We start from the raw sequence: 22,575 nt of genomic DNA, 5'->3' as shown, positions 1-22,575 counted from the left end.
CACAACTTTTAGAGATAATACGTGTATTTTTTCAATGTATAGTTCTTACTTAATATAATCTTATAACAGTTAGCAGAATTGAAGAAGTGTAATTTCTATTAATCTTGTTTGAGATAAACTTGCTGGTTGGGATATTGATATTCTAGGGGTCCAACCTCTTAAGAAAATAATTAATTAATTTGACATAACGTTTGCCTAGAAAAATAAAGATCTACTAAATTGGATTTAACGAAAGGGATGAAACCAAAAAATAAAATTGTTATTATAATTAGAAGAAAACGTTCGATTTCCAAAATAGTCAAGATAATATCTTAATTGGGGAGAATTCTACATATAAGTAAGAAAGATGTTGGATCACAGAGGTATGCACTTAGGAAACACATCAACTAATCTCTGCTACTGAGAATAAAACTTGGTCAAATAAGCAGATGTTGGTACAACCATACAACAGTCTCAATTAGTCTTGGCTCTGCAGATGTAGCTCAAACCAATTATTCTATCTCTCAACTAAAAAATATAACTCAAACTAATGCAATCCACCATGTAGCACATATAATCAGAGAACAAAGAGAAAAGACCAACACAAACTATTAAAACCTTCTAAAATGAAATACATACATACACATCATCATCCCCGTAAACTTACTCCCTTCGATTAATCAATCATCATCATCATCTTCCAAATCAGTTTCCAAATCGCACATTGTTCGACAATTGGGACAATAAAACTGAGGATAACTCTTGATGATAATCGGCCTAATGCACTTGTAATGCCATGCATGTGAACAAGGACTAATGAACAATGCTTGACATGGCTCAACCTTCATTAGACAAATTGCACATTCACTATTATCACCAGAACCACCAACACCATTAACTCCTCCTTCACCGTTTGCCAATATATTTGCATCACTAATACTCAAATTTCTAAACTTTTTATGAATTTCCAAATTAAATTGATTCACTTTCCGTTGCCAGCTCTTGTTAAACTCGCATCTCATTTTAACACATCGATAAACTTCCTCTGTTCCACCACGATAATCCATTCCCAATTGTATAACATCGCCATCAATCACAGGCATTAAGGAACTTTCCTGTGATGCAGGTGATAATCGAATATGGTTTAGAAAAGTACCCGATGATGATTTACAATCTTTTAAAAACCATTGTCCATCTTCATTACACTCCAATAATGCATGAGTACGTGAAACAACTTTTGATTTGAAAACAATGGGGGCTGATGACCCTTGAGCTGCATGCGCAGCTGCTTTATTCTTTTCGGTATACCTGCCAATACTCACTCTGGTACCTGGCTTGATCTTACGTATAACGGGGGAGAAATATAACCCAGTGGAAGACGACGAATGATCAATCAAGGGAGTTAAACGGACTGAAAATGTGCCATCTTTATCCTTACCTTCGTCCGATCCTGGCTTTGTGTCTTGTGTAGAAGAAGAAGGTTGGGGCCCGCTGGAGACAAGACCTATAGATGACGAAGACACAGCTATTGCAGTTGGTTGTGGTTGTGGTTGTGGTCTGGTATTGTCACCACCATCGTCATCTTCACCAGCATTTTCAAGTTGTTCTTCTAGTGTGTCATGAAATGCAGTCACATTGGCATCATTTATATCCTCATCAACATAACTATTCAAATTGCCCAATGTGGGACTATTCGACATTAGTTGAAGGGATGAGTGTTGTGCCAGTAGAGTCCGAACCGGTGGTTGTTGTGGGTGTTGCAGTGGCTGTTGTTGTTGTGAAGGCTGTTGTGAAGGCTGTTGTGAAGGCTGTGGCTGCGGTTGTTGTTGTTGTGCCGCCGACAATGGTGCATAAGCTACCGCAGCTTGCTGTTGCTGGGGTTGCTGTGCAGGTGACACAGGAGTTGAAGCTGTTCTTGCCAGTTGTGGTTGCTGTGGCTGTGATTGTTGTTGCTGTGGCTGTGATTGTTGTTGCTGTTGCTGCTGTTGTTGCTGTTGCTGTTGCGGGTTTGGCCCATCCGAGTGTGCTTGTGACCTCATGCTAAAACTACTCAAAAAATGCAACCCAAACGAAGGTCTCCTCGACACCAGAGGTTGTTGATGCAGTCGTGCTCGTTGTCGTTGAGTTGGCTGAGCCAGTTGCATCGACTGTGAAGGCTGAGCCAGTTGCAGCCGCACTTGTGGTTGCTGTTGCTGTTGTTGGGGATGCTCAAGTTGATGAGTCTGCTGCGGAGTCGGACGGTGCAAATGTTGCGACACAAAGCTTGGATTGGGATCGGTTGACACTAATGCTGGTGATGGTGGGCTACTTGACCCAGATGACGAGTTTAAGTTATGCGATGAATCCGATTTACTAGTAGACAATAATCTAAGTGGTTGCGTGATGTGTTCTCTAGTTAAAATTGATGAGCTTTCGGGCATTGTAGTAGCAAAAAAAGCAGTATGAACTTTTCGAATACGTCTGGATTGTATGGTACCGATGTTCTCAATCAAGTGATGAAACTTTGCTCCTTCTTTTGGTGTGATGGGTGATGCTGCTTCACACTTTTTGCCCTGGATTTGGTGTTACAAATTCAGGGAAATAATTTTTAGTTAGAAACGGTATGGGTGAGCTTATTGTTGAACAACAGAATTTCCTGAAACGACAAGAAGAAAAAGAAAAAGAAAAAACAATTTTTGTTTCAATTTACACGAACAGGAGGAACAACCCCTATTAAACAAAAGACCTAGACAAGTGTACACCCTACAGTATCCAATTACCTCATTCACTCAAAAAAGAAGACGCTCATATATATCAAACTGTACTTAATACTCTTGCTCACCAATCAAACGCAACAACAACTGTTGCAATTCTTTTCTCCCCTTTGAACTTCTCCATATAAAATGATCACTATTTTCAGCAATCACCCATTCAGCCGTTCTTGAACTCAACTTGGTCAACTCTCGTTGCCATTTACCCCAATTCAACGATTTCTTAATCATGAAATCTGAGGAAATGACCCCGACTTGTAACTCATTTATATCAGCTTCTCTAATTTCATTATACGACAAGATTCCCGATACTAGCTGTTCCTGACATCTAGCACGAATGTACTTTGATTGATAATACATATCTCTTCCAAACACTCGACTTTTGCTGGAAAACTTCATTGGATGGAAAAACCAATGAAAACTGGGGATAATACCCAACGGCGAAATGAAACCTTTGAGCCACAATTTGATGCCGGTTATATTGTCCATCACTTCCAACGAGTGTTTAAACACTTTGGTTGACTCATTCTTTTTACCTGATCCACTGAATGGCCATTTCTTCAACAAATCAGCTGGCCATGCGTCAACAAAAAGGATCGACTGGATTTTGGCTCGATGTCTACTGGCAAACATTCTTGCATATAATCCACCAATATCGAATCCAACAACAGCAAATGGACCCTCGATACCCTGGGATTCCAATGCTTCTGATAGGTAGTCAACAACTATGCCAATACTTTGTGGGGGTGGTGCAGAATCGGAAAACGCATACCCAGGTCTATCCCAAATACAATACCTCTCAACTTTATCTAAATGGTGCAACTCCTCGATCCATTCTTGAAACACTTCACTCGAAGTCATTTGACCTCCCTCAACCAAAACTATTGGTTGATCGGATTTCTTGTCATACACATCACCAAAGCAAGCCAAATGTACTCTGAATTGATTGTTATTCACTGGTATCAATTGACCCCATGGCTTCTCATGAGTGTCGAAGCAATGTAACCAAATAGTTAAACTAACACACCAAATCACCCACAATATGAACAACTCAAATATAGTCTTGATGAAAATAACAAACAACTCTCGAACGGTTTTACGTTTTTCAATCCTTCCAGTATATCTAATCTCTTGATAATGCTTAGCATCTTCAACCCAGTAATCAATAAGTGAATTGAGCAATGAAGTGATGGCAGCCCACAAGATTAAGAAACTTCCTAAAAAGCCTTGCTCTTGTCTTGTTTCAGGAATAGCAACAACCAAAATCAAATCAATGAGCAACAAACCCAGGACAATATACCCACCAATACGTTCATAGTAGGCAGGAACAACAAATGACGCTTGATTCAATCCGTTGATTAATAAACAAATCAACACCAAGTCAATCTGCAAGAACGATTTTCCTCGGTTATTGAAACCGGGTATGGGGAAAAAGTCACTGAATAGCAAGACAAAGAATAGTATGAGATTGACAAATATCAAAATCAATTGGATATATTTGAGCAACTTTATCCTATCCAAATTCAAAGGTGATACAATTGGGTCGTCGGGGTCCAACAATGCTTGTGACTCCATGTCTGATGAGGAAAGTCGATCGTCAGCTGGCACACGGCTTTGTCTGACGGGCTCTGGATTGTCTCGATGCAAGCGTTCACGTTCGCCTTCACGTTCATGTTCGTACTCTCCATGTTCCTCGAATCTGCCAGTGCGAACTGGCTCACTGTTCGAGTCGGACTGATCTGTTGACTGGTACTTTGACATGGTCGATGGTGTGGTGATGAGAAAGGTGCAGGTAAAAGAAGGTTTTCAAACTCGATTCGCAGCAATTTAAGGAAAATTCGATGACTGAAATTTCAATTTTGTCTAACGCAAAGAACTTCAGGCAAGATGTTGTAAAACGTAGGAGATTACCACGATGTATAGAAATGCGGGACAAACGCAATGGAACCTACGGGCTACAACGCAATGTTTTTGTATTCTGGAAGCCTGTCCACGGAGAACGCAACTGTGGTGTGTCTAACTGCCGAAATAGCTGTTGTGTATGCAAAGTCATCCAGCAGTCTTCCAAAAGAGAGTATACTCTTAGACTCTTTTACTCTGTTAAGTTCCCAGCATTCACTTTGTTGTACTCAAATTACAGCTCTGTTTCCCTCCCCCGCCGTCACCAAAAATATATCGCGCCAAGCGAAAGACGGAAAAACATCCACACAGTTGAACCATCACATAACTTACCTAAAGCTTCCCCTCCCCCATGTCAATAACGATACCCACAGAAACTGATATAGAAGGCTCTACATACTACCAGATTGACATAAAACTACCACTTCGCTCATACTCCATCAAAAAGCGATACTCAGATTTTGAACAGCTAGTTGACACATTATGTCATGAATTGGGCATTGATCACAAGGACTTTCCATATGCATTACCCGGGAAAAGGATCAACTGGTTAAACAAATACAATGTGATTGAGGAACGGAAGCGAGGTCTCACTGAGTTTCTTAATGGCATGATCAATGACCGTTCGTTACAGAATGAGCGTGAGTTTATAAGTTTCTTACAATTGCCCAAGAATTTCAAGTTTCAAGACCGACCTCAAGTGAATGATAAAAATTGGCATGAGTTGTATCGTAAAGTTAAAACTGAGCTTTTTGAGGTATCAACAACTTATGGTTCAAATATCATCAAATTGAAAGAGCAGATTAGGAAAAACATTCAACCATCAATAACCGGTTTAATTACATCTAGTGCTATTGAAGATAAAGCCGAATCGCAAAGACGTCGAGATTTGATTAGTCAACTACAATCGAAAATTGATGAAATGTTGATTCAGCCACAACAACTGAATGGCAAGGGTTTTTCGCGAGTATTGGGTGGTAGTGGTCAAGCCGCTAAGGAGACGGAGGATACACTTGCATTGAACAACAAGGAGCTTTTACAACATCAAGTACAAATACACCAAACGCAAGATCAAGAATTGGATCAATTGAGAAAAATTATTGCTCGGCAGAGACAGATTGGGGAAACCATTAGTGCTGAAGTTGAAGAACAAAATGCCATGTTGGACAAATTCAACGAAGAGGTGGAACAAACCACAGATAAAATCAAGCAGGCACGGAGAAGGACAAGAAAGATTTTGTAGAGAGGGCTTCAACGGTATTTCTACATTTCTGGTTCTAACATATTTACAAACTTGATGTTATCGGCCAATGTCTTCACTTTTACATTTTCACCCTGACCCATTTCCTGCATTCGTCTTTCAACATCAACATTTTCAATTGTACGAATCTCTGCATCTTCTTCCGGTAACCCACTATCTTCCACTCGCCAGAATCCACCAACATTTCTGAAAAATTTTGAGATGCCAAATCTTCTCGGTGGGAATGCTCTTCCTCTACTTGTCAATTGGAAAATACTTGGATGGTACTGATGATAAAATGATGCACCGACAAAAGTCCCCAAAATAGACCCGGCAATGACATCCCTTAGAAAATGTCGATTATCGCTGACTCTGGTTCCAGCCACAAATGCAGCACCCAACAATGGTGCAATTGTTAAAAACACCTTGAATGAGTTATTTCTTTTGTCAAATGTTTGCAATTTTGCCGCCATGTTCAATGAAGTGATTACCATTCCACAAAATACCGTTGATGCATGGCCACTGGGAAACGATCTGAAACCTTCCATAACCACATTCCAATTTGATTGTGTACATATAGCAACATTTGATAATTGTGTTATGGGGATAGTTTGCACCATTGGCTCACATCTTTCAATCATATCGGGACGGGGAAGCCCAGTAATGTTTTTCAATAACGATACAGCCCAGATTTGAGTTGCTTGTGCGCCAAGAAGACACAAACAACCAGCGAAAAAATCCCACAAGCGACGCTTTATTGATAATGACTTGAAAAAGATGGCAAATAAAAGGAATTGGAGTATGGGAATACCAGCTGAAATAAGAACTAATAACCAAACGGGGACAGTTGCTTGTGGTAGGAATGTGTAACGTAAGCTAATGTCAAATAACAGAAACTCGTGATACATTGGTGGAAGAAGTCTCCCCAAAGCTGTAGAAACAATCAAAATTGTTGAATAGAATGTGAAATCAAAGATGTATGAAAGTGTAGAAAGTCCTGAAAGCTGCAAGCTTTTGTATGTAATTGCCCAATCACGAATCATGGTCGTTGTTGATGATGATGATGTTGATGATGATGATGATGTTAATGATGATGATGATGTTGTTGTTGTTAATTGTGTAGATTTAGTTGCAAAAAAAAAAAAAGACAAAATTGAAAGTTTGATATGGACGAATTTGAGATTGCAAAACAAATTGTGGACTTCTATAAGTTTCAAAGCTGTCACATATTGCTTAAGGATATATATATTTTACTATCGTAAATTTCTGATAACTGATCCAGGAACGACAACGAGACAGAAGTTTTTTCATCGTTTGATTATTTAGGTTGAGATATAAGTTTAATCCAACTCAACCCCACTAGAGCGCCTTTCAATCATTAAGTCATAATTATTCCACCTCCTCGTACTTTACTTCATTACTGCTCCCCGACTTTTTTCCAACACATCATCTCAAATATTATCAGTCTCCAATTAATTCAAGTCGCAACTTTGATAATTGTCGCAAAAAATTGTATTTTGCGATTTTGCAGAAAAACAAAAGAAAGGACGTTACCTCAAAGAAGCGAAAATTTTTCTTTAAACTTTTACATCTTCACTTCTTTCTTTCCAATGACCAAATAAATAATAGCCAAATGGTATGTTTTACATCAATACCCATATATGACTTCCTCCTTTTTTTACTTTCGGAAATACGCTGATGATAAAGTTTTCGCCTAAACCTCGATTTACCCATGAGATAACAACAAACAATATACACCAAGATCTACGCTGATGTTTTTCCCTAAAGAAGGAGTTGACGTTTATGATGAAAGTTTTTTTGTTGCTAACTAATTGACTAAAGAGAATTTTCTTCTGTGATGATAGGAAGTGAAGCGGCGCGCGCCCCACAGGTGGTGCTTTGCCAAAGTTTATTCATTCTAGTCTATAAATTTGAGAAAGTGGCAACGACTACGGCTTCTCTCGTCTCTGCCCTTCTCCAATTGGTTCCCTACTTGCTGCTCAATTCTGCAATTGTCTCTCCCCAAATTTTGACCCCTTTTTCAATCTCCTCTGAGGTCAAGTAACTAATACTCAATCTAACACAATGATCTCCCCAACCTTGTCTATTCTCTGACCCAAGCACTTCAAACCCTTCACCACTAGGGATTATGACATCTTTTTCTGCCAAGTGTTGAATCACAGCACGATTATTAATCTCTTTGGGTAACTCGACCCAAAGGAAATATCCACCATCGCCTCCATAAACTTTGGTTCCAGAAGGTAAATACTTTTGTATACTTTGCTTTAAAATCTCTGCTCTCTCGGCGTAAATTGATTTGAAATTGAGAATGATTGTATCCAACTGACCCGATTCTATCAAATTGGCAACGACAAACGTTGACAATTGTGAAGGCGTACCACCTGATTTATTGGCACCAGTGATACTCAATTGTTGGACTAATGCGGGGGTTGCCGACTCTTGCCAACCAACTCTTAGGCCAGGGGCAATGATTTTTGAAAAAGTTGCGTTGGAAATTGAGTTCCCGTACTTGTTTGACACCGTCTTTTGATCAAGATGGTTTATCTTCAGTACTGGTGGAGGAATCAGCGTGGTTGAAGAATAGTCCAAAAACTCATAAACGTCATCGCTGATGAGCAACATGTCGTATTCTCTTGCCAATTGCAATAATTTTTCTCTAGTCTTGAGAGAGTATGTCACACCACCGGGGTTGGAAAATGCTGGAACAAGATACATGACAAATTGATAGATTTTGCGTTCACCCCTGGGGTCTTTCAATACGTTATTGACCCCAGTTTTGCCATGTGTTTGCAATTCAGACTCAAGTTTCTCCAAATCGAGTTCATACTCGCCAGATGATGTTTCGTTGATAGCTATCAAATCGTCGCCCAAACCAGCATCAACAAATACGTTATTGATTAAGAAATATGTTGGTGTAACGACAAATGCCTTTTTCGTGAGTTGAGGTGACGTTGTTGATGCCAAGATATTGGCCACTCCATACGATGCCCCGGCAGTTAAATTTATTAAGTCAGCAGTGGTTGACTTGATTTTGTACTTGTTATTTAACCAATTGGCAACGGTGGTTCTGACATCCAAGTTACCAGGATCAGTTCCGTAAGCTAATGGATGCTGATTATTTGGATCAGTGTCGTATGAAAGGTAGTCACTATCGAGTAGTACTCTATTATAGGCATTGGCAATCTCCTTAACCGGAACAATGGCTCTAGTGGGGTGCCCTTTAAGGAAATTTATCATGGCAAGATGAGTAGTAGAGTTCAAGTTGTTGTTGTTGAAATAATGGAGGAACATACACACTTTTTTGTCCAAAAGATAGGGTAGCGCTAAATCCTCACCCGCTAACGATTGCAAATTACCAACTCATCCCCCCCACTTGAAGTTTTGTCTTTGAGGGATTGGAAATGTCCTAATCATATACATGATATTCTGTTTAGCTGAGTGGGAATGAGGACTTTTCTGACAGGAGGAGTTGTGGGAGACAGATTCCTATTTAGGCAAGCAAACCCCACAACCAAAGTCATCACGGTGTCCCTGTAGGTCCCGGTTGATAGGAGTCAATTACCATTGTACAGATAATGACAATTGAGAGCATTATTCTTGATTACTCTATAACCTAATCGATGGATTTGCCACTGATTAGTTGCGATTACACTTTGAACGACTACAACTCTGTTTTCAAATCACACTTTCTTCCATTAGTTACACTACAGAGTCTCTGCATCTAGTATTGATGTCCAGTAGACGCAATGTCGTTTGATCGTATTTAATAACCACTGCAAGCTTTATCCTTTAATTTAGTTTTATTTCTTTCCTTTCCCAACTGTTGATTGAGATCCACTGGTGGAGGAAAAAAGAAAAAAAAAAGATTCAGACCAATGATATTTGAAGCAGAAAAAATTACTAAAAACTTCAATATCACCAGCACTCACTTTCACCTCAACGGAAACCCTTACACAAATCATGCCAACACCAGGAGGATTTGCATTCAGTTTAGCGTCAGGAGCAGCCATAAGGCTTTTCCAAACCGGTCTTAGTGGCTCACCACCAAAATTATCGCAAAAATTGATTGGTTATGCTTCAATTATGACCTTGACTGGATCATTTTACTATTTCATATTGGACCCTTCAATCAATGCCAATAGGGAACTATTGAGTAGAAGATTGGCGGCATTGAGAGAACAAAGAGAAAGAAAGCTGGATTTGGTTACTTTTGAAGAACAAGAACATAGATTGTTTACTGCCAAGGACAAGGGAAGATTCTTTAGATTGTTTGATAAGTATAGCCAGCCTTACAAGTAGTTTGCAGTGACACTGAATATATATTTGTACAATAATGGGAGTTATTTATCAACGATTGATTGGAGTAGTAGATTTTACAAAACTTATTCCTCTTTGGATTGCGTGAATACATCATCACCGCCACCGTCACCCTCGGGTTCTGATGCATCTTCGCCTGCACTTTCTGCTGCACTATCGTACTCTTCAGCAACATCACTATTTTCTTCATTACCTTCAAAATCAGCATCTTCATCGTCATCATCATCATCATCAACATTATTGCCAGCACCACCAGCTGGACCACCACTTGCATTTGTGTCACCAGCACCATTCTCCGCCGCACCTGATTTGCCGGCTTCTTTCTCTCGGTTGTCATCATTAAACGAGTCGTCACTAATTCCATGAAGTCTTATGAAATTATCAATGATTTGGAAATAAGCTTGATCAATCATACTAAATTCCAAGAGTCTTTCCTCGTCTCTATCATTGAGAACAACAACGTTTAAAGTAAAAGTGTGCTTGGTGATACTTGTGTAGCTAGCACGCAACACTTTTGACAATCTAAACACCAATATTGGCTTTTTAAAGGCAAAGATCAAGTAAGCGGGGTTATGTTCATTTTGTTCCAAAAAGATCAAATTTCCATCTCTTGCTCCCTTGTGACATTCAACCATGATGATTTTGGGGTTGATATTGTTATCATTGGTTAAAGCCACGGCAGTATCTTCATTAACAATGTATTTGCTCTTAAATACAGTTGAGCACGGTAAATAGTTGACCAAATTGATTCCAATTAATTGAAATTGTCGTTTGAAATAATCAATAATCCGTTCTTGTATAGGATTCAAAGCTACGTCATTTTTGTGTGTCGATAAATCAAATTGTGATTCAATATCGGGTGGTAATTTCCCATTTTTGATCATTTGTTTCTTGATCATATCCAAGTTCAATTGGCAAATGATTGGATCTTTGGATACGTTGGAATCGGTATAATACTGATCATGAATCCAAAAACATAGTAAAGCAACACCTTTCTTTTTTGAGTTTGTTGTGTTACCCAAGATTGGTAAAATGAGACACAATTTGATAGCGTGTTTGAGATTAATAAATGATATCTCTGGTGAATTGTTGGTTGGGTTAACTATGGACAATACCGGCAATGCTTGACCATTTTGTTCAATCAAATGAAAAGTGAGATTCATTCGTTTACGTATGGGGGAGGAGAATGACACTTGTTGTATTTCAAAAATGATTGATTCAGGATGAATCGATGATGACGGAGCCAATTCCTCGTATCCACCATTCCCATTGCTATTTTCAGCAGTACCAACAGCACCAGCAGCACCAGCAGCACCAGCAGCACCAGCAGCACCAGCAGCACCAGTTGCACCAGTTTTCCTCCTCTTGGTATCAGTGAGAAAAGTGTACAACTCAGTGAAAACCAGTTGCGATTGGGGGTTTTGTCGTGTGATGGAAGTGATTTTGTTTTGTAAATCGTCGGGTAGTTCCAGTATCCAATCCATGGTGTTGTGGTTATGAAATTTGGTATCTTGCTTGGTTTGTTTATCTTTGTTGCAGTTTTTGGTTTTCGATTTTTTTGCGACGGGATTTTCAGCGATGCGGAAGACGGCAGGAGAGTGAGAGTATATACGTCTAATTGTGTTTTGTTCATTTTAGAATAGTACGACAAGTGAGAGAGAGAGAGAGAGAGAGAGAGAGAGGGAGAGAGAGAGGCTTGAGAAATGCGCGATATGAGGATATAGAGCAGAATGCTAATGCTTTTCACTCTTTGCACAAGAGAGAAGAATAGGTCAACACGAGGCAACTTTGGTGGATTAGTGGATTAGTGGATTAGTGGATTAGTGGATCAAGTGGGGTGCAAACTTTCCAAGATGCTCAATATTGATTAGGTTTGTAACCCACGTTTTCTTCGTAGTAACCGGTGTGTGATAATTACACCACCGTGAAGCTCATATGTTTATTTTATGAGGTAGTTTACTTTAGCTCCTTATATATAAAGTGTAAAATTCGTGTCATTTACTACCTTCGGCTAGTGTTGTAACTATTTCCCTCGGGCCCGTCCTTCCCTTGTGTGAGGTGAGACTTGTAATCGTCGATGTCTCGCTCTGCTCTCCTGCTCTTCTGCTCTTCTGTGTGTGTTGTGTCTCAACAGAAAAAAAAAAAAAAAAAAAAAGAAAAAAGAAAAAATTTAAATCACTCACCAATCTAATCCGAAAAATAGTACAGTAAGAGTCACAAGAGTACACTACAGTTACGATGGTAGAGAGTAGAGTAAAGTAGAGTAAAGTAGAGTAGAGTAGAGTAGAATAGAGTAGAGTAGAGTAGAGTAGAATAGAGTAGAGTAGTGTAGAGGAGGAAGTGAAAAAGAAAAAAAAAAAAAAATTTCTGATTTTTCGAATCCAACCAAAAAAAAAAAAAAATTTAACATTCTGAGAGAGAAAGAGAGAGAGAGAGATACAACAAACTTCACAGCATAACCACAGTCATTACTAAAAGGCTATTGATACACACTACACTGGATCTATATACCCTTCTTCTCAACTACAGTAGCAACAGCAGCAGCAACAACAGCAACAGCAACAACAACAACAACAACCGTCAATTTAATTCACTTTATCAATCTTCTTCTATTTTTGCCTTTTGCCTTTTGGTTTTTTACGTTTTTGCTTTGTATAAAATTTTCCATCTTTATTGGACCATTCAGACAAAATCCACAACAGAATTTTCATGTACTAATTTATCCCCAACGAGTCCATCCCCCACCCTCCACCCACGTCACTGTTTTTTTATTTAAATTTAATGTCAGCACCATCGTCGTCTTCTACACAATCGTCTACTACTTCGAATACTACGTCAAATGGAGGAGGAGGAGCAAGTCGTCTGCGGTTTCGTGGTGACGCAGCAAGCTTTTCACCTCGGAATTACCCGGCTTATCACTATGTTCAACAGCCTTATTCACCACATATGCCGAATAAGCTGTATATACCACCTCCAATGCAACACCAACTTACGCCACAGCAACAACAGCAATTTTATATGCAATATGGTCAGTTTGGTTACCCCATGATAGCCAATCCAATGTACATGTATATGCCATACCCTCAAGAATTATATCAACAACAGCAGCATCAGCAGCAACAACAGCAACAACACCAGCAACAACACCAGCAACAACATCAGCAACAACACCAGCAACAACAGCTACCACCGCAGCATCAACAGGGTTATATGGTTCCGCCTGTTTTCACACCACAACCACCAACTCCACTACAGCCACATCACCAACCTCCACAGATACCCATCTCAGCTCCGCCGCCAACCTCACATCTGCATCCACATACTCCTGCACATCAACATCCACATGCACAGGGTCTGGGGCATCAACAACAACAACAACAACAACAATCGCAGTCACAAATGCAAGGTCGGCTGCTGCCACATCCTCCGCAAATGCAGCATCAATCACAAAAATCACCTTCTATACTGCAGCAGCAGCAACAGCAGGAATTAGAAACCCCAAACTCATCCGGAGCAATTGATCATCATGCCTTAAACATAAGTAGTGATACACATTCTGACACACCAAAAACGCTATCAAAACCCACGCTTCTTTTTTCACCATCGCCTCAACAACAGAGGCAAGATACCCCACCCGCAAGCACAAAGACGCTAAAGCAGAAAACAGAGCCAAGCATTAAAGAGAAAGAAATACCAACACAAACGGAACCAGACACGATAGAACAAGTGGTTGTTGCTCCTACACTCAATGGCCACAAAGAAACGAAAACGGAAACGGAAACGGAGACGGAAACGGAGACGGAAAAGGTTGAAACAGTGGAGACCGAAACCGAATTTCCCTTGTACATAAATGAAACACAGCTAAACTTTTTAAACATTTTTCCATTAACGGAGGAGAATAGAAAAATTGATGATATCGATAGAGTGAACAACTTGAATGAGAATGCACCAAAAGAAAACAAGGTTGTTCTTTGTCCAAAATACACAAAAATTTTTGACATCAATACATCAGAAACATACTTTACCAATGGTAAAGACGTTAAACACGAACAAATCAAAGATAATGAATCACAGTCTCAACCAACAAATTCAACAAGTCAACCACCAAGCACCAACTGGGCTTCAATTTTACAATCAAGTGCACCACAAGCACCAGCAAAAAGGGTTACCAAACCTAGAGCCACCACATCAAAACCAGCAACCACCGGCCAAATCGATACTGCGACCCCCTCGATAAAATCCAAACCATCCACGCCTGAGTTTGATCTTGATTCAGAATCTGCACACCCATTGGGAATGTTGCTACTCAAAGTCATGTTTGATAGTAACTACTCCCTTTCCAATGATTTCCCAGTGTTTGACATAAAACCAAAAGGATTAACAAACACGGGAAACATTTGTTTTATGAATTCCATATTACAATCATTGCTTTATTGCAAACCATTTAACAAATTACTCAAACTTATTGAGACGAAATCAATTGGCGATTTAGTTGAATCATCACAACCATTAATCGATGCCACCATCAAACTTTTCAATGAGTTTAAACCTAGTGATAACAAATTACCAGTTTCAATTGAACCATTTTACTCTGCCTTATCCAAACACAAGAAATTCCAGCACTTGAAATGGGGACAACAAGAAGATGCCGAAGAGTTTTTGGGGTATTATCTCGATGCATTGAATGAAGAGATGATTTTAGCTCTAAAGAAGTTAAACACCCCACAAGTGGATCAATTGATTCAATCATATACTCAAGATGATGTTGCCAAGTTTAAATATAATGTTAAAACATGCATAAGAAAGATTAAGAAGGATGATGATCAAGAAGATGAAGAAAATGAATGGAATGAAGTCGGACCCAAGAAAAACATCACCAAAATTGAAGTTGACCCCACACCATTGAATATGATTTTCAGTGGAGAGTTTAAATCAGTGATAACCATCCCCAAACCATCTTCTAATTTTCAAAAATCAATTACATTGGATCCTTTCCAACATGTCCAACTCGATATATCAAACTCAAATTCAATAGAAGAGGCATTTTTGCATTTGAATGAATTGGAAACTATTTCATACAAGGGAAACAATAATAAGGAAGTTGAAGTTAAAAAGCAAACATTTATTGAGAGATTACCTCAAGTTTTAATTATCCATTTGAAGAGATTTAGTTATTCCAAGGATCAAGAAAATGCAATTGAAAAATTGGCTAAAAATATTTCCTATGATCATACATTGACAATACCGAATGAAATATTATCACAACAACAACAACAACAACAACAACCAGCACCATTGACTTCTTTCAAGTATCAATTGACCTCAGTCGTTTATCATCATGGATCAAGTGCTGATGCTGGTCACTATACCAGTGATACGTTTGATTTTGAGAATAATCAATGGTGGGAAATTGATGATACTATAGTCAAACCAATCAAAGATGATGAAGTGTTGAGTTCTGGTATAAACAATGCATATATATTGTTGTATAGCAAGATTCAATGAAGAAAGAAGAAAGAATGAAGAATGAATAAGATTATACAATAGTACCAACAACGTAGTGTAGTAAGATGTGTGAGGATTGGACGATTTTGGCAAGTGTGGTATCCTTGATCAGATTTTGCCGTTTTCAAGAATCTAAAAACTTGATTTTTGGATCGACCAAGGACAATAGGACACAGGCAAGGTTTTATGAGACGCCATCATCTATAATACACAACTTGTCCAACAAGAGCTTATCAGTATTTATTAATGATGGGTTCTATTGACATCAAAGCGTGCCCGAACCTAAAAACTCCTCAACACTCATCCTCAATGATTATAAAGAGTTTTTTACAACGTAACCTTTTAGTAAAACTTCTCTCCAACCTTTGTTGAAGTATTCACCTTACATATACTGAGGTCCGCGAATTGCCTTGTCACCACGACCGATGAATCACAAGCTGTGCATCAGCCTCGTTTTCGTTTACAGTGAACGTGCTGGGCTCTTATATCGTCGTTAAAAAACAAAAAAAAAAATGCATTTGGAACCAGTTTGGGTATTCATTTTCACCTGAGGTTGCTAATCAAAACTGAATAAAGATGAAGAAACCTTCCAGGCCAACTTTCAAAAGAGTTTGTTTCCTCTTTCCACAATCATTTTCCAAGATTCAGTCGAGTGATGCAGATTTGCAACCCACAATGTCTCAAAGAGGTAGTTAAAAGAAAAGGAGTTTGTTGATAAAAATCATAAATTTGCATTTGATGGATAGGCAGGGAATAATTTGTTGATAAATAATGAACTTCACTTCTTACGTCCAATATGGGATTGAATCACCGGCACTATTACCTAGTACCTGAACCAAGCTTGATTTTTCTATTTTAAAACAGCTTTCCTCACATGGAATGGTATCGTTTAGGCGGTTTTTGGAGTTTCCCTGAATTAAAATACTTTCTCACTTTGATGACACAAAGATGGAAACACTTTCAGAACGGACAATTCAAGTGGAAAGCTCTAAAGAATAAAGACTCTACACCACCAAATAATGAGATGAAGCTCACTTGTCCAGACTAGATCCTTGGTTTTTTTTATTTTTTTTTTCATTTCTTTTTCATTTTTAATGATGAGGTTCACCGACTTGCCCATAGAAGTAATCGATGATATCTTTAGCGACATTGTTTCACTCGCGCATGTGCCGCGAGATATTAGATTACACTGGTATAGGCACTTAAAAGGGTTTACGATATTGAGGCTACTCCAGCTGACCGAGTTACAAAGAATCCAAAACAACGAGCTAAGCTTTTATATCGATTTTGGATTGGACAATGCCCGAACGAAAAGTACCAAGTCTCTTGTCATTCATTACAAAGAAGTGTTGCCATTTGTGAATCACAAAACATTTTTGGTGTTGCCGTTTGCTCAAGTATGGCCAGGATCTGAAATGTATATTGGTTTTTGGAGACTATACTTGTTTACGTACCCGTTTTGTCTCGATGCTTGGAACCATTGGAACGGTAATGAGTTACGTTTATCGGACATTGCGACATTGAAGCCAATATGGTCGCATTTTCCAGATTCGTATCATACAAATGTTCAGTCTCTTATTGAAGATAATCCTGACCTTAAAGCTCAAATCCACTTGACCAGAAGGAGCATTTTCGCGAAAATGCACATGATGTATTTGCACTTGTGTCCTAGCTCCTTGAGTGAATTTTCACGAATTGACCACGATCTTGATCCAAGTACCTTGAGTATCAAGATTGTACCAGACGGATCGCAAACAATAGTTCGTGAATTGAGCGGTCACAAATTTCGAAACTTGGAAGCATTTTCACTTGAATATGTGGGTCCTGAAAGTCATGTTGACGTTGAAGCTGTATTATATCTCATTGATCTTGACAAGATAAAGCGATTGGCATTGCACGTCTCCCTTCTCAACGTTACTGAACTTCTCTGGAGATTGAAGCATCGCCGACACGATTCATTTACATTGACCACATCCGTTTTGACATATGGTAGAATTGGACTGTGTACGTCATCAAACATTGCCAAGCTGTTGAAAATGAAGTTTAATCGGTACACAATCTACACCACCGACGAACAAGTTTGTGTATCACAGCCGCGACTTTCACAAACCGACAACGTACTTACACCATTACAACAAAGAAGCTTCTATGGAAGTTACCACTAGGATGTAGCACACGTATTACTTCAAGAACATTATTGAGGTCATTCATATCCTTGTTATGATCAGAATTGAGACACAAGTATTTCCAAAACTAAAGTTTCTCAAAATTGGATGTTTTTATTGTTCAACTGTATTATCCATTGTGTTCACCTCATCTCAGGTCGTACAAAACTGTCCAAGTACAAGGAAACGATAGCGACTTTGTAGCTCCATCCTCTTTTGTCAATATGCATTTTTTTAAGCTTACCCGCCAAAGTTTATAAAGAAGGATTAATGTCCTTATACATTCTCTCTATATGCAGGTTCTCTAATTCTCATACATTTTTTTTTTTTTTTCTGCCATGAGATGAGAGACTTGAAAAATCAAAATCACATCTCATCGGATCCAACAGATACAAATAAATCGACAAAAATATGGCTAGAACTAGATCCAAAGGTCCTGCTTCACCCGTGGTAAACAAGGTAAAAGGCCCAAGTAAAATTACCAAACCAGAAAAGTCAACAAAGGTAGTTACAAAGAAGGGTGCAAAGACAGATGTAGAAGAGGCACATGCATCAAAACAGGACAAATTATCATCAATAATAAGTAACAAGATCACTGATAAAGCAATATCCGAGATCAAGGGCTTTATTGAGAGGGAAAAGACCAGAAAAGAAGAAGAAGAATCTCAAAACGCTTCCTCCAAATCTCAATTGTTCGATGATGATGACCCGGATGATTCAACATTGACACTTATTGTTGAGTCAAAAAAGTTCTTCAGTTCAAAACCTCAATTCAAACCAAAAACCATCAAGTTATTCAAATCTATCAATGACAAATCATTAAAATCCTGCTTGATAATTCGTGATCAACTTGTCAAGTCCGACCAAGAGATTGAAAAGATTGAAGAAGCAAACTTGCCCACAATTTCACAGATTATACCTTTACAATCAATCAAAACTGAATATAAACCATTTGAAAAGAGACGCGAGTTGCAATCCACCTATGATCTGTTTTTTGTAGACGATGCCGTGCTTAACACCATGCCAAACTCGTTGGGTAAGATTTTCTACGAATCAAGCAAATACCCACTTCCTTTGAGAGTCACCACCTCAACAAATAATAAGGAATTGTCGTTGACGACATTATCAAACCAATTGGAAAAGTTGTTGTCGAGCACGAGTTATTTGCCACCACAAGGAACAACTGTATCTATCAAGATTGGGTACATTAATGACGATTTCACACTCGATGATTTGAACAAGAATATAAATGCTGTCGCATCGAGCTTTGATCTCAATACCATCAAGTCAATTATGTTAAAGACACCGAATTCTCCTGCATTGCCATTATATTACACAGATAAGTTGTACGATGAAGGTGATATACTAGTTGAGACTAAGAAAGAGGAGACATCTAATGGAGATGAGCTTTCAGCTTTTGAAAAGGGATTGTTAGAATTGGGAGATGCAGAGACTGTTGCCAAAATCATTGGTAAAAAGCTAGGAGAGAAAAAGAGAAAGATTGTAGCTAAAGGAAAAGTAAGTAAATCTAGAAAGTAGATGAAATGTATGGAGCTATTGCCAGCTGAGTGTATTAGAAGCTTTGTAGGTTTCCTATTATGAGACCCTGAAAAATTATGAAAGAAAAAAAGGAATTGTACTTTCATATAAACACCTATCTATACAATGTGGATTGTGCACCACAAGGGAGACCCCCATGGTGGTAAGTACCAGCTCAGAAGGGAAGGCCATTTGGGAACATATATTAACAATTGAATCAAAGATTACCGCATCCTATTCCCCGAAAAGAATTACAAAGTAGGTCGAAATGATCAATTAGATTTCGTGTTTAATTCGCGTAAATCTGCAAGAGAGTTGTTGGAACTTGTGGTGGGACCAGCATCACTAAAGACACCATTGAGCCTATGCATTCTATCCCGGGCAAAGACCAATGTAAGTGGGGCCATATTACGGCTAAGCAAAGGAGAACGACCGAAGGAGATCGATTATACAAACAGCTCAAAAATCACCATACAAGTGGAGCCTGATTCGGACACGCAATTGAATGATTCCCCAATTACTATTGAATGGGTGCATGTTAAGGTATTCATTGACACTGAGGATGATACTATCAAAGACTTGAAACGATCCGGTGTAGATTTTACATATGTTGACAATTTACATGATGCTACTCATTTCTACACAACTCAAGCAATGCCCAACCTGGCTCATTTCAAAAACGCTGTAGTCAAAGGGATACCTATAGTCAATGACTATTGGGCCAAAACGGTGCTTAGAAAGCCCAATAATGTGGACAAGTGGTTGCTCAATTGTGATTATTCTTTATATCTTCCCAATGAAAACAGTGCATACTTGCCCGAGCCTAGAAGGAAACTTCTCGATACAAAATTGATATCATTTGAGCCCATTGAATGGTTGGATGCAACCGTAGTGGAAAAGACAGAAGAGGAAATACAATCACACGTGGGTACAGACCGGTTCATTTTGATTAATTCATTCGATGTGTTTGGATTCCAAGCAGTGCATCAAGCAGATCTTTGGAATAGAGTTGTATCGAAAACTTTGGACTCGCTACCTACAAACAGAGTGATGGAGCAGTCACAAAAGAGAGCATTGTCGACAGAAACACAACTGAGTCCCCGAAAACGACGGAGGTACGAAAAAGTTGACAAGCTTCATTTCTTTTCACCAAGTGCCACATCAATTCCAGCAGTTGAGAGACAAGAAGATTCGCCCAAGAATGAAGATACCAAACCCAGTATTGGCAAATTAGTTCCAAAACTCGCTGCACCTAAACTCATTGAGACGGAAAAAACCAATTGTAAACCTCCATCACCAGAGTTAACACCTGCATCTCCAGAACCTATCGATGATGCTCCCACAAATTCTAGGAAAAGGCGAAGCGAGTCCTTTACGTCTCACAAGGCTCCAAAAATCCCCAAATTTGCTCCCAAAGTGTCATTTGCTGACGCAGTGATGCAAACCAAAGAAAAAACAAAGGAATTATGGGAAAAGGAATTGGGAATACTGGAGGATTCTGAAGGAATTGCTGAAAATTTGACAAATTTGGCCATTGTTGAAGTTGTTGATGTGCCGATCAGAAGAAGGCGAAGGGAAAACAATACCGTTGCTACGACTAAAGGCAAGAATTTCAAAAAGTTTGTCAAAAGTGTGCCGATGAAGAGACAGAAATCACGCCCACACATTGATATGGTTATTGAAGAAACTACCAACATGCTACTACCAAAACTGAAACAAAAATCGAAACAAAAACAAAAACACACTGCCATGGATGAAGATTTCAATGGTGTAATGAGCGATGTACGTGGGTACGAGCCTAACTTGTTTGTTTCTGAAGAGGAATCCGAAGGTGGTAACGAGGAATCCACCACCCAATCGTTTTCCACCAGCCAAGCAAACTTAAGTGCTGATAGGGCAAGAAGACGCCGAAATCAACCCATTAACAAGGATGACCTAGATGACGACGACGACGACGACGATGATGATGATGATGATGATGATGATGACGATGACGAGGACCAGCCACGATTTGGATTTAGCCGGTAGCTACTTCATCACCCCACAAAGCCCCATCCTTCTAAAGTATGTGATATGAGCCTGTAAATAGTCTCGTCTGTCGAATGCAAAATAAAAGAAATCATTTGCAATACAATTTTGATTGGCACCATCAACACAATCAAACACTTGACTCAATTGTGGTCTCGCATTTGAAGTTGAGCAATTCAAGTAGATTTGATTCTTAAATTGTTGGTATTGAATAAACGGATTTCGACTTCTAGGTATCGTAGTGATCACATCATTCTTATGAATTATTCGTAAAAACTTTCTATCGAAACTGTCATGCTTAAGACCATTGTGACTACCTAATGCTTTATCTGCCCAATTCACAAAGTCAAAGTTGCCTGTAAGTGGCTGTCCCATGGTGACCAAAGTCATCTTGTCGTACCCTACATCGAGATAGTGCAAGCCCAATAATAATGCAACACTTCCACCCAAAGAATGACCTAAAATAATCAACTCGTAATCGTCTTCGTCAATTTCATCAACCACGTATTGATTGATATTGTTCAATGCTGTTGCAAAGTAATTGTAGAACCCATTGTGGACTTTGCATCCACTTCCACACGATGGCAAGTTTATTCCGAGATTTGAATAGTGTATCATATCCACTTTCATATCCGCGTAGGTATCAAAAATTGATCTTGTACCTCTAAGTGATATGATTATGGTCTTCTTGGGCTTGGCAATATTGTAATTGAAGATGTTGTCGTACGTGGTTGCTATATACCCAGTTACAGATTCAGGAAAGTACCATTGATAAACCAATGTCATGTTGGGAAAACGTTTTTCACAGTTCAAGTCACACTTGAATGGCGGATCTATTCCATGGACTTCAGATATGCAATACGAGATGTCGATCAAGTGGGCATAGGTATACAAGTTGGAGTATATTTCTGGGTCGATGGGGTACACATTTCTCTCTTGCAAACCAAAATACATCTCATTCTCTAGGGGATGAGTATAAACTAGTTTGACTAGAGTGAATGTGACTAAGAGGAGGACACTGTATAGGTATGGATACAACATGTTGTGAGCATGGCTGGGGAATGCATGACTGAAGATGTAAATTATTATAAGGAATTGGCAAAAGTTGATTCTGTGGTAATCGAGTGTTCTT

At 39.0% G+C, this 22,575-nt stretch overlaps 12 protein-coding genes across 12 annotated transcripts; 6 read left to right on the top strand and 6 right to left on the bottom strand. All coding sequences in view use genetic code 12, as the record gives it.

The window, feature by feature from the left end:
- Positions 1-659: 659 nt before the first annotated feature.
- On the bottom strand, positions 660-2,399 carry CPAR2_603330 (ubiquitin-conjugating protein; the record flags this gene model as incomplete). The annotated part of the gene is made up of 1 exon (XM_036809401.1): positions 660-2,399. One exon carries the CDS (start codon positions 2,397-2,399, stop codon positions 660-662), a length of 1,740 nt encoding a protein of 579 aa, XP_036663099.1.
- Positions 2,400-2,783: 384 nt separating this feature from the next.
- On the bottom strand, positions 2,784-4,490 carry CPAR2_603320 (uncharacterized protein; the record flags this gene model as incomplete). The annotated part of the gene is made up of 1 exon (XM_036809390.1): positions 2,784-4,490. One exon carries the CDS (start codon positions 4,488-4,490, stop codon positions 2,784-2,786), a length of 1,707 nt encoding a protein of 568 aa, XP_036663098.1.
- A 490-nt stretch (positions 4,491-4,980) lies between these two features.
- CPAR2_603310 (uncharacterized protein) lies at positions 4,981-5,871 on the top strand (the record flags this gene model as incomplete). The annotated part of the gene is made up of 1 exon (XM_036809379.1): positions 4,981-5,871. The coding sequence occupies one exon, from the start codon at positions 4,981-4,983 to the stop codon at positions 5,869-5,871; it is 891 nt and encodes a 296-aa protein (XP_036663097.1).
- A 20-nt stretch (positions 5,872-5,891) lies between these two features.
- CPAR2_603300 (uncharacterized protein) lies at positions 5,892-6,911 on the bottom strand (the record flags this gene model as incomplete). The annotated part of the gene is made up of 1 exon (XM_036809368.1): positions 5,892-6,911. The coding sequence occupies one exon, from the start codon at positions 6,909-6,911 to the stop codon at positions 5,892-5,894; it is 1,020 nt and encodes a 339-aa protein (XP_036663096.1).
- A 946-nt stretch (positions 6,912-7,857) lies between these two features.
- On the bottom strand, positions 7,858-9,180 carry CPAR2_603290 (2-aminoadipate transaminase; the record flags this gene model as incomplete). The annotated part of the gene is made up of 1 exon (XM_036809357.1): positions 7,858-9,180. One exon carries the CDS (start codon positions 9,178-9,180, stop codon positions 7,858-7,860), a length of 1,323 nt encoding a protein of 440 aa, XP_036663095.1.
- A 669-nt stretch (positions 9,181-9,849) lies between these two features.
- CPAR2_603280 (uncharacterized protein) lies at positions 9,850-10,188 on the top strand (the record flags this gene model as incomplete). Its single annotated transcript, XM_036809346.1, has 1 exon — positions 9,850-10,188. The coding sequence occupies one exon, from the start codon at positions 9,850-9,852 to the stop codon at positions 10,186-10,188; it is 339 nt and encodes a 112-aa protein (XP_036663094.1).
- An 83-nt stretch (positions 10,189-10,271) lies between these two features.
- Positions 10,272-11,690, bottom strand: CPAR2_603270 (uncharacterized protein; the record flags this gene model as incomplete). The annotated part of the gene is made up of 1 exon (XM_036809335.1): positions 10,272-11,690. The coding sequence occupies one exon, from the start codon at positions 11,688-11,690 to the stop codon at positions 10,272-10,274; it is 1,419 nt and encodes a 472-aa protein (XP_036663093.1).
- Positions 11,691-12,987: 1,297 nt separating this feature from the next.
- Positions 12,988-15,711, top strand: CPAR2_603260 (mRNA-binding ubiquitin-specific protease; the record flags this gene model as incomplete). Its single annotated transcript, XM_036809324.1, has 1 exon — positions 12,988-15,711. One exon carries the CDS (start codon positions 12,988-12,990, stop codon positions 15,709-15,711), a length of 2,724 nt encoding a protein of 907 aa, XP_036663092.1.
- Positions 15,712-16,808: 1,097 nt separating this feature from the next.
- CPAR2_603250 (uncharacterized protein) lies at positions 16,809-17,876 on the top strand (the record flags this gene model as incomplete). The annotated part of the gene is made up of 1 exon (XM_036809312.1): positions 16,809-17,876. The coding sequence occupies one exon, from the start codon at positions 16,809-16,811 to the stop codon at positions 17,874-17,876; it is 1,068 nt and encodes a 355-aa protein (XP_036663091.1).
- A 411-nt stretch (positions 17,877-18,287) lies between these two features.
- Positions 18,288-19,415, top strand: CIC1 (Cic1p; the record flags this gene model as incomplete). Its single annotated transcript, XM_036809301.1, has 1 exon — positions 18,288-19,415. One exon carries the CDS (start codon positions 18,288-18,290, stop codon positions 19,413-19,415), a length of 1,128 nt encoding a protein of 375 aa, XP_036663090.1.
- A 126-nt stretch (positions 19,416-19,541) lies between these two features.
- CPAR2_603230 (uncharacterized protein) lies at positions 19,542-21,443 on the top strand (the record flags this gene model as incomplete). Its single annotated transcript, XM_036809290.1, has 2 exons — positions 19,542-19,578; positions 19,639-21,443. 2 exons carry the CDS (start codon positions 19,542-19,544, stop codon positions 21,441-21,443), a joined length of 1,842 nt encoding a protein of 613 aa, XP_036663089.1.
- On the bottom strand, positions 21,444-22,397 carry CPAR2_603220 (uncharacterized protein; the record flags this gene model as incomplete). Its single annotated transcript, XM_036809279.1, has 1 exon — positions 21,444-22,397. The coding sequence occupies one exon, from the start codon at positions 22,395-22,397 to the stop codon at positions 21,444-21,446; it is 954 nt and encodes a 317-aa protein (XP_036663088.1).
- Positions 22,398-22,575: the final 178 nt, after the last annotated feature.

This window comes from Candida parapsilosis, contig 005504 (genome assembly GCF_000182765.1).
Source record: "Candida parapsilosis strain CDC317 annotated contig 005504".
In the NCBI taxonomy this organism is placed as follows: Eukaryota; Fungi; Ascomycota; class Pichiomycetes; order Serinales; family Debaryomycetaceae; genus Lodderomyces; species Lodderomyces parapsilosis.
The sequence above is the reverse complement of the archived record's forward strand: the minus strand, read 5'-3'. Positions and strand labels throughout refer to the sequence as shown.